The sequence below is a fragment of the Trachurus japonicus genome, unplaced genomic scaffold, assembly GCF_045865225.1.
Source record: "Trachurus japonicus isolate A0001 unplaced genomic scaffold, Traja_1.0 AP030256.1".
In the NCBI taxonomy this organism is placed as follows: domain Eukaryota; kingdom Metazoa; phylum Chordata; class Actinopteri; order Carangiformes; family Carangidae; genus Trachurus; species Trachurus japonicus.
The window spans coordinates 24170-35488 of NW_028220389.1; the positions used below are offsets into that span (position 1 = coordinate 24170).

The window sequence follows — 11319 nt, forward strand, 5'->3', positions numbered from 1 at the left end:
AGAAATTTGACCTCAGATCAGATCAGCTGCTGGTTAATTTTAGTCAGAGTCTCCAGGTCACGTGACCGACAGATACCCCCACCTCTTACCCTCTTACCCCCCCCTCTTACCCTCTTACCCCCCCCCCTCCACTCAGAGTCACATGACTGGGCCGGTCCTGGGTCCTGGGAGAGGAGTCGGGGTCTCTCAGCCAATCAGAGCGGAGGACCACCCACCTCCTCTCTGACCTCTGGAGTTTCTGTCCTCCTGCACGTTGGGACGTTGTCATGGTGACGGCAGCATCTGGTCCACACACAGCAGCCCTACAGAAGAAGGATGGGATGTAGGAGCTCAGTGCATCATGGGAGTTTGGTGAAAGAAGCTAAAATGAGTCGTAGCAACAAGTAATAAATATTTGACACATGAAGTAAAGACATTGGCCTTTGGTCAGCCCTAGATATTATGGTATTAAACTACATCTTTTTATTTAACTAGGCTAGTTAAATCACAGTAGCATACTGATGTGTTGAACTTACAGGCTTGTTACTAAGTATTAATTATCATGATAAATAAAACTCAACCTCACACAGCTCCATGTTGTCTCTGTGTGGTGTTCAGGGACAGTCAGGACAGTCTGAGGACAGAGTTTATATTAATGCACCGTGACACTGTGGCAGGTCTCTGTACGTCTTCACCACAGATCACAGATCAGCTGGAGGAGGAAAACTCAGCTGTTCTCGGTTCCACCGCGACCTGCGCCTGGCGGGTTTTTTTTTTTTTTCCATATGAAAAAAAAAGAAAAGAATAAAACCTAATAAATATTGTAGGAATGTTTCATGTTATTTGATTATTGTAAATGTATTTAGTTTGTTTAGAAATCAGGCCAATATGTACATAAGAACATGGAATCACTGTATAAAACATTGATGGGGGGCAGCTTCTGCTCACCTGACTCTGTGCAGCTTCTTCATTAAATCCAAACAGTCCGACACAGCGACGCTCTGCTCCTCTTTGGCCTCAGTGTCTCGGACTTCCAGAGCAGCTACAGCAGCGTTGTGACCTCAACCATGGTTGATGAGAGCAGAAATGTTGTTCTGGGCCTGTGCATATTCCCATTTGTCCAGGTCTTAGTATTTCAAAGGAGGTTAAATCGAAAGCAACTGGACTTATACTGAGTCTCCAGACCAGTTAGTTGGACCAGTCCCAGCCTGGTCAGATGCGTAGAACTGATGAAGCCTCTTGGATGAAGGTGAAACGTCTTCAGACAAATAACTAAGTCCAGTTGCTTTCGATTTAACCTCCTTTGAAAAAATAAAAATAAAAAATGTTGTAGTGAAAATGATTTTTTTTTTTACACGAGTCAAAACGAGCGTCAAATCGCGTATCTCGCGTATCTCGCGTTTGGTCGCGCGTCAAAGCTCGCGCGAAAAAAAAGCGTTCCTCAAACACGATGAAAAAGACGAAGACGCGATGGTCCCGTCGCCATAAAAGAATCGCGTGTATTGCGTCGCAAAAAAAAAGTCGCGTATACCGCGTCTCGCGCCTAATCGCGTCTCGCGCCTAATCGCGTCTTTGCGTCACGGCCTTTTACACCGCGGACGTAACGAATAAACGGTGACGGTGTGAACGGACAACATAGAACAGGACCAGACGTGGCGTTGTTTCCTCTTTTCACCGACAGCTCCACTCTCCCTTACTTACACTAACTACTGTTATTGTTGAGGCCAGAGAATTGTGGGATTTGTAGTTTTTGACCAATCGCAGGTTGTGCTCTTTCTGTTTTTGTGATTTTCCCGGTTCACACATGTATTTTTTTTTAGGGGCAAATGCGAGTGAAATGCTCGCCCATGGTGGGCATAAGAACATTTAAGACCTGTCTAAAATTATTTAAGACTTGAACACAATAATTCAACAAATTTAAGACATTTTAAGGCCTAAAATTTAGATTTTCAAATTTTTGACTTTTTAAGACCCCGCGGATACCCTGTAACTATTACCCCTGGCAAAAAATGTATTTAATGAAATTTAATTTAATTTCAATGAAAAACATCTGATACAGGATATAAATCCTTTACATCAGACTCAAATAAATAACAACATACAAAAATTAAACACAAATATACCAACTACATACATAATCACTAAAATACATATAACAGAATAATCCCCAAAAATCTCAATAAAACTACAAAACAAAAACAAGAAAGAGAAAGAGAATTGTATTGTTCTGTATATAATTATATATATATACCGTATATATATATAAAGCAATTAAAAAAATGTTTTTTTCATTGAAAGAGATTACTGTTTCATTTATACTTTGTTGGATTGGTTTTTTGTTTCTTCAGTGTTTTTTAAACAGCCAGAAATGATCTCATCTGGTCTGGCTGTTTAAATAGATTTTAAAAATGCAAATATACAGTACATCAGTCAAATACATTGGGAACATTTCCCCATGTGTTTCAAATTTAAACTTCAAATCTCATTAAATTTGCTAATTGTTGGGAAAAAGTTCTTTAATTGTGAAATAATCAAAACTTTATATATTCTACATTATAAATGTTGTTTATTTGACCAGATAACATTTAATTTAAATCCCATTTTGTTCCTGAATCCACCAAACTGCTGGGATCAGAATAATCCTGATGTTCTGGATCAACGTTTTCCTGATCCGACTAAAAAGCTCTGAACGACACAAACTGATGAAGGTTTGATCCATTTTCAAGATTTGATCTGATCAATGATCCAAAATCCGATCAGTTTTTAACCCTTTGTAACAACTGGGTCCAGGACCAGAAAGTGACTTCTCCCACGTTCTCTGAGGAACCTGAACTCACCACAAACGACTCAGACTTGGTTCACTTCAACTTTATTGAGTTTTTTTTTTTTTTTCTTTTTTTTTCTTTTTTCTCGTTTGACCAGGGTTCAGACACTTCACAGTTTATGAGTCGGACCAGAACCAGAACCAGGACCAGGAACCAGGTCCAAGAGTCCTGATCCAGATCCACATCCCAACACAAAACCACGACAGCATCAACAACAACAAACAACAAACATTTCAACACATGAAACAAAACAAAACAAAACAAAATAGACAAAATAAAGGTCAGTATCAAAAAAAAAAAAAAAAACTACGACACCATCGTTACCCAGCAGCCCAGAGGAAGACGTCGGGACCGGGACCAGGACCGGGACCAGAACCAGAACCATGTGAAGTTCTGGTCCTGATGATCAGCGGAGACTTTGTGGACCTTTCACAGAGCGGTTGGTCCTGGTTCTGGACTCAGAAAACCACTTTAAACTGGACCAGATCCCAGACGGGTTCATCTGATCTGGATCGAACTGATGGAACTGGACTCTGGTGAACCCGGGTCTCAGGTCTCAGGACCCAGTTCTGCCCCCCCCCTCCCCCCCAGACTCTGGTTCTGGATCTCTCTCACACACACACACTGGTTCAGTCTCACTTCCTGTGATTTTCAAATTAAAAGTTTCACCAATTAAAATTATTATTATTAGGATTAATTTTCCAAATAGAAAAAAAACAACAAAACTGGTCCGGTCCAGGATAACAGAGTCCAAACTGATCAATGAACTGATGAATTATTGATGACACACACACACACACACACACACACACACACACACACACACACACACACCCCCCTCCCCGACCCCCCAGCAAAGAGAATCCAGACCCAGACCACCAGCACCTGAAGAGCTGAACCCTGGTTCAACTTGGACCAAAAACTACAAAAACCTCTAAACCTCCAACCGAGAGAGAGAGAGAGTGAGTGAGTGAGAGAGTAAGGGGGTGGGTGGGTGAGTGAATGAGTGGTTGTCATGGAAACAACATGATTGACAGGCTGGCCCCTCCCCCGCCGCATCGCGCCGCCGCCGCAACTCGCTCAAAGGCAACAAGGAAATGAGAGAAAAGAAGAAGAAAGAGAAGAAGATGATGATGAAGGCAGCAGCAGCGGTGGCGATGGCGGCGAAGGGGGAGAGGTGAAGGTGTGTTAGTGTTGGCGGTCCGGTTCCATCCGGTTCCATCCGGTTCCATCCGGTCGGGTCCGGTCACTTGAGGTCCAGCACCATGCTGGCCGGGTTCTCCAGGTATTCCCGCCACAGGTTGGAGAAGCGGCACATGGTGGCGCCGTCGATGATGCGGTGATCCGCCGACCAGCTGACCGCCATGATGTGAGCCGGGACCACCTGACCGCCGGCGCCGAACCGGGGCAGCACCTGAGAGCACACACACACACACACACACAGCGTTGGAATTAGCATTCGGCCCCAAGTTTAGTCAAGAACGCCCCAAAACTCATTGTAAGAGCCATTTTGCCCTTTTAATTTGGTGTTTATTTTTGGTGTTTTATTTTGGTAGATTTTTGGTTTGTAACTTCCGCTCATACAGGAAGTGATGTCAAGCACTACGGGTCACAAGGGGTTCTTTGATTGAGACGAACAAAGCACAGGTGTGGTTGATGGAGCACACGTTTCTTTACCGTGACATGGCCTGACAGTGCTGGAGTTATTATTTTGTGGAAATAAATCAACTTTGAGTTAACATTGAAACCTTGGTTTGGACTGGTTTTAATTGCACCCATATGCACGCGTCAACATCGTGTTATCAGCCACTGTGTAAGTGACTTTCTTTTTATGGTTGGAGGAAGAGAAAGGACACTTCACTCATGCTCCAGTTTCCAACGGTTCCGGTTTTCGGTACTTTTTGTGTGTGTGTGGTAATTAAAGTTATTTTGTCTATAAAGAAAATAGGCAAAATTCTGACTTTTGAATATTTATTTTTCAACAACATCACAACTCCTCAGCCTTTTAGTATTTTTTGATTTAAGGATGAGCAATTATTTTCAACAATTGAAAAGTCATTCAATGAAAAAAAAGGCTGTGTGTGGGTGAGAGGAGCAGGGAGACTGGACATTAGCTGACTGGGCAACGGCAACAAATTCACATGCTACTCTGCTTTTCTGGGGACGACACAAGTAGCAGACGATGCCCTTCTCAACCAGACCTACCAGTACCAGTAACTTTGCTTGTTTTAACAGCAGGGCTCCAGACTAACATTTTTCACTAGGAGCACAGTGGCCCCTAACTTAAAATTTTAGGAGAGCAAGTAGGCAATTTAGGGGCGCACACTTGTAAATTGATTTGCAGGACCTATTCACAATACTCACACACATTGACCTGCCACCTGTAATTACAAACATCAGATTTTTGGAGTCTCCCCTTTCATGTTTCACCAGCGTTACAAAACAAAAGACAGGCAACTTCACTGGTTGCACATACGGCACAAGTAGATGAAAAATTTACTTGTACTGTCCCAAATTCTAGGGGCAAAATGCCCCCATTTAGGGGCAGTCTGGAGCCCTGTTTACCAGTGAAACACAATAATCAATAGTGTTATTTAAAAAACACTTTGCATGAGTGTTTATTTTGCACAATTAACCTACTCTATGTTATTCATTAGATTCACATGACGTCACTGTGTTTCTGCGCCGCCATATTTGTGTCCGAATCAGGGCAATCTGGGCACAGATCACAGCGTCACGTTACCAGAACAAGTGGAGTAGTAGGAGGAAATCAGCAAGAGACCGAAAATGGACGTTATTTGAAAGATGCCAGGATTATATTGTGCTGTTGACTGTGATAGCAGTCGCCAAAATAACCCCGGACTGCAGTTTTATTCCATCCCAAAAGACGTAAAGTTATAGAATAAATAGTTGACTGCAGGCAGTCTATCAGTGCAGCATGGGCTGTGACAAGTCTCACAAAAAGAGGGGATTCACTTCTTTTTTAATAACATGGATATATTGAATTCTGCATTTTGATTACTTTCTTATTAATTACTCACTGATTCTGCATTTAGGGTCTTTTATTTCTGTATAACAGACCGTTGCTAAGTAAAACGGGCCGTTGCTAGGGACGCCGCTCTGATCAGAAGCACTATCAAGGATTTTTACCTTGTGTTTCATTTTTACCAGCTTCAGACTAATTGTGATGTTAGAAAAATGACTTGTAGCTTGTTAGAGGGAGAGTGGAGGCTCTCTGCCTCCCTCACCGCTGCTGGAACCAAACCTGCGATCAGAGCGGACAGAGCGGACAGGCCAGCGCAGTGTCACAGCTGTGACCAGCTGTGTCTGTGCCACCGCGAGTCCGTGACACAAACGTGTCGTATCGTAATCTCTTATGACAGACAGGACTACATAAATGCGCACAACGTAACATTTACATGATAATTCATCAATCTACTGATTGATTATCAAAAGCTCGTTGAAAACAACTACACACGAGTCGACCGAGAGGAGGCTGAGGAGCAAACAGCGGAGAAGTGACCGGACTAAGGACTTTGATCAACATTACGTCTCAAATTAATTAATTAATTCATAAACTGTGTAATAAGTGGGATAATATAGAGTTTGTCTGTTGTTATAGAGATATAAACCCAGACAGGATGTATGAAACCCTGTCATTTTGTCAAGAAACTGTCATTTCATCCTGCGGTTTGCATGCTGTCATATGAGGAGACCTGTCAAATCGGACACAAATATGGCGGCGGTCCCTTCGACGTGACGTCACTGCAACCCATGAATAGGCATATTTAATTTGAATGTTTAATTTTGGCCCGTGACCCTCCACCCCGGTTCATTTTTGGCCCTTCACTGAGAAGAATTTGGGCACCCCTGATCTAACGTGTCTTAACCCGGCGCTCAGTTGATCAATAAACAACGTCCGATGTTATTATAGCCCATAAGTTTAAAGGAAAAGTGCAGTTTTTTACAACCTGGACCATATTTCTTTTTTTTTTTAATTATAAGTTTTTTTTTGTGTGGCTTTTTGCCTTTTTATTGATAGCACACAGTAGAGATAGACAGGAAAGGGGGAGGCAGAGAGACGGGGAATGACAATGAGAGGGCTGCCCGACGCGGGATTCGAACCGGGGCCGCCTGCGGTGAGGACTGTAGCCTCTACATGGGGCGGCCGCTCTACCCACTGCGCCACGCACCGCCCCAAACTGGACCTTATTTCTGACATAAAATCTGGTCGTTTACTAACACATATAACTTTGGTGTCATTAGGATCCTTTAGACGATATTTAGATCCATTCAGAGCTGTGTATATCCACATAGTGGGAGTGATGGGAGCACCGAGATGCAGCCTCTAAATAACATTATCTGCCCCGAAACTCGTTCATTTCAACAGTATTATGTGTTAATTCACTAGCTCTAATGACCTTTTTTTTAATGGCCCCCACACATTTTGAAAATGGCCTAATTTTTCTTAATTTCTTACCCTGCAGGAGGGGCTTATCTAAATACTTTGATGTTTGATGTCTGCGGTGTGTTCATAGGTCGTTGGAAAGTCTGGAACTCACCTGCATTTTCCCCAGCGCTCCGATGGCGACCTCAGGAGGGAGGATGACTGGTTTGGCGTACGTCCCTCCGATCTACAACACACACACAGAGGAAACAGGTTGTGGTTAGAGCGGGTCTAGAGTCCGTCTCCGTCCTCAGAGCGGCGGCGTCTGGACTCACTGATCCGATGTTGGACAGGGTGAACGTTCCCCCCGTCAGCTCCGACGTTCCCAGCTGCCCCACGGCGCCGAGCGTCTGCAGCCGGTTCAGCTCCTGGGCGATGTCGAACACGCTGAGCAGCTGCACGTTCTTCACGTTGGGCACCAGCAGACCCTGACTCGTGTCCATCGCCAGCCCGATGTTGTGGGACGCCTGAGGGCAAAGAGACACACCAAGGTGATTAGATATAAATGATGTGAAGTAACCGGGTCAGACTGATCCAGACCCAGTGATCTGATCGGATTCTGGGAAACCTGATCAATGACAACTGATTAATGATTATCTGACACATAACAGGTCTGATCTGCTGTTAAAGGGATATTCAGCTACAAATTCAGTTGGGACAGACTTTCAAACCAAGAACTTTTTTATCTGGGCCAGATGTTTTCAGTGACACAAACATACGAAATGTAGAGAAAAAGGGTTATTTTCTGCCTCTGCGCTGGTCTCACATTTGGGCTTATTCTGACCAAATGGTAGCTCCTATCAGAAAAAGAAGCAGACCGCGGTCGTCATAAGGATTTCCTGAACACTTTGATATGATTTTGGTGTTTCTACAGTAAATATTTTGGAAACACTTGCAAGTTATAAACAGGGGTCCCTCCTGCTTCTCTTTGTATTAGAGTCAATGGGCGGCAGGAAGAGACCTGGCCGCAATGAGAGGCTCACAGTTTAAATTTTGTAATTCTCTCTGCTTCGATGAACACATTGTTAGAGAGAGGACACGTTTGTCTACAAATGTGGAAAAAATCATGTGTGTAGAGTGTAATTTGTGGCTGAAAGCAGCGTGGAAAGAGAAAAATGATGTCACCCATGCTAGCCTGAACATTCTGCGCAATACACACCCATTATAATCTCAACACTTCTCCAAATATGATCATGGTCATTAAACAGTGATTGATCAAAAACTATAATACCTATCAAAAAACGTGAATTAATACACCAATAAACGAGAGTTGTGTCTTGCAGAAGTCAGAGGACAGAGCCTCGCTGTCTTTGCCCCGTGGCCCTAACTAAAAGTGCCCAGTTTGATCGGATAAAACCTTGAAAACGGGTTATTGCAAAAACTAAAACCAGATCACGTGATCCAGTCTCTGTTTTAATCTGGATCAAACCCTCAGTTTGTGTTGATCAGAACTTTTTAGTCGGATCAGGAAACTTTGACCGTGTTTGTGTGTGCACCAGCGCGCACGTGAGAGACGGGCCGCCACAGACTCGTTAATTAATAGGAAATACTGCTGGTTGGTAAGTTTCATTTTTACCGCACACCACTGGCACGCATGCTTGCTTCTCTCTCTCTGTGCAGAATCAATTTGTGTCTTGGTCTTGATTCTGTGGCGCTGCACCACATTGGTCTACGTATGGGAAACAATAGGTGTGTGTTTGAGTAAAATGATCGTTTGTGTTTCATTCTATAAACTACTGATAACAATTTCTCCCAAAAATGACAACTGGTCAAAATAACAAAAAAAGATGCAGTGTTTTCAGACCTCAAATAATACAAAGAAAACAAGTTGATATTCATTTTTAAACAGACCACTAATGTTTTAATTTAGGAAGAGTTCAGATTAATATCGATGGAAATTTCAATTTTAATCCTGCAGCAGCAGTGATTGATTATTGATTTACTGATTATTTACTGATACATATATTATAGTTCTAAGTTTTTCTATTAAAATAAAGCCAATAATGACATTTTTTGTGTTCTCTGTTTATTTGGAAAAGTACCGAAAAGTATCGAAAAGTATTGAAAAACATTTTGGTACCAATACCGGTACCAAAATGTTGGTATCGTGACAACACTAGTTCTGGGTCAGATCAGGTCTGGCTGTTTAAACGACAAAACAACAAACAGCAGAGAAAACAACACAAACATCCCATTTTCAAATAAATCCACTCTGAGTGTCTCCATGCTGCTGTTCTACCTGTTGTTTACACATTTAAAACACTCATTATCTGGATTTGGTCATCTAGAGAAGCTTGTATCTGCTCTGAACAACTGGGGTAAAGGTAGAGATGGATTACATGATCCTAGATGGCAAAACAACGGATTGAAACAACTGGGTCTTAAAGAAAAAGTTTGAATCTACAATGTAGAAAGTGTCCAGTCCGGGTCGTACCTTGTAGGTGATGTTCTGACAGCTCTGGTCCAATGAGGAGTTCAGGATGGGGAAGTGCAGGAGTCCCAGAGAGGCAGCCTGAGCCAATGAGAGCACAGCATCAACGTCAGCGCCAAACATCACGTGACCAATCAATATCAAGGTCGCCCCCGCCAAGCCCCGCCCCCTCGCCCCACCTCTCAGCCCCGTACCTTGATGAAGAAGGGCATGAAGCTGAGTTTGACCCCCCGGCCCTCGGCGAGGGGCCGGAGCTCCGCCCGCAGCGCCACCAGGCGGCTCAGGTCGACCTCGTCACAGTAGCCGAAGTGAGGGATCATCAGAGCGGCCGTCATCGTCTTCACCATCGCTTTGTGGAAACCTGATCAATGACAACTGATTAATGATTATCTGACACATAACAGGTCTGATCTGCTGTTAAAGGGACATTCAACTACAAATTCAGTTGGGACAGATTTTCAAACCAAGAACTTTATCTGGGTCAGACGTTTTCAGTGACACAAACATACGAAATGTAGAGAAAAAGGGTGATTTTCTGCCTCTGCGCTGGTCTCATATTTGGGCTGATTCTGACTGAACGGTAGCTGCTATCAGAAAAAACAGCAGACCGTGGTCGTCGTAAGGACTTCCTGAACACTTTGGTATGATTTTTGTGTTTCTATAGTAAATACTTTATAAACACTTGCGAGTTTAAAACAGGGGTCCCTTCTGCTTCTCTCAGAAAATCTTTGTATTAGAGTCAATAAGGAACAGGGAGGGACCTGGCCGCAATGAGAGGCTCACAGTTTAAATTCTGTAAGTCTCTCTGCTTTGATGAACACATTGTTAGAGAGAGGACACGTTTGTCTACAAATGTGGAAAAAATCATGTGTGTAGAGTGTAATTTGTGGCTGTGAGCAGTGGGGAAAGAGAAAATTTTAGACAATTTCAGACAACTTCTCCCACTCTAGCTGATGATGTCACCCACTCTGGCACGAACATTCCGCGCAATACACACCCATTATAATCTCAACACTTCTCCAAATATGGTCATGGTCATTGAACAGTGACTGATCAAAAACTATATGACCTATCAAAACGTTGAATGATACACCAATAGACGAGACTTGTGTCTTGCAGAAGCCAGAGGACAGTGCCTCGCTGTCTTTGCCCCATGCCCCTAACTAAAAGTTCCCAGTTTTAGCAACAACTTGCTTCCCGTATGAATTAAAATCAGTAAAATTGTGGTCAACTAGAGATACCTCAAAGGTCATAAAGAAGTGTAATGGGAAATTTTGGTATAGCATGTTATGTGCTTTAAGACTAAGGCACAAACATGTTATTCAGGTGAACATTCTTATGCTGACAATTTATGTGGCCTTATCAGGGGAAGCAATATCCACACAGAGCAGGCCCGAGGTCAGGACCTGAAGGATCTCTTTGACACAGTGCCTGTGGGGATTTACCACTCTCACTATCAGGGGGTGAAGCCAGGCATGGCGCCATATATTTTGTCTGTTCAAAGCTTTGTTGAACTATAAGATAGCGTGTCTCTAAACTTCTTCAGCTCACTCACTCACTGACTGTTCTCCTGTTTGGTTGTGTGTGTGACTCCATTCATGAATGCCTTTTATTAAAACTCAAGAAAGACAGCTGAC

At 43.1% G+C, this 11319-nt stretch overlaps 1 protein-coding gene and 1 long non-coding RNA gene across 3 annotated transcripts; both read right to left on the minus strand.

Moving 5' to 3' along the window:
- Nucleotides 1-144: 144 nt before the first annotated feature.
- On the minus strand, nucleotides 145-1155 carry LOC146960522 (uncharacterized). Of its 2 annotated transcripts, none has more exons than XR_015035429.1 (3): nucleotides 928-1155; nucleotides 561-738; nucleotides 145-302 (listed from the first exon to the last, which is right to left on the minus strand). It is a non-coding gene; the product is annotated as an uncharacterized LOC146960522 (long non-coding RNA). The 2 variants fall into 2 exon arrangements; XR_015035430.1 differs by having other exon boundaries at nucleotides 216-302; nucleotides 566-738.
- A 2885-nt stretch (nucleotides 1156-4040) lies between these two features.
- Nucleotides 4041-10683, minus strand: LOC146960523 (lipoamide acyltransferase component of branched-chain alpha-keto acid dehydrogenase complex, mitochondrial-like). The gene is made up of 6 exons (XM_085772304.1): nucleotides 10680-10683; nucleotides 9877-10043; nucleotides 9686-9763; nucleotides 7527-7718; nucleotides 7367-7438; nucleotides 4041-4218 (listed from the first exon to the last, which is right to left on the minus strand). The coding sequence occupies exons 1-6, from the start codon at nucleotides 10681-10683 to the stop codon at nucleotides 4051-4053; spliced, it is 681 nt and encodes a 226-aa protein (XP_085628430.1). The 3' UTR covers nucleotides 4041-4050.
- Between the last annotated feature and the right edge of the window lie 636 nt (nucleotides 10684-11319).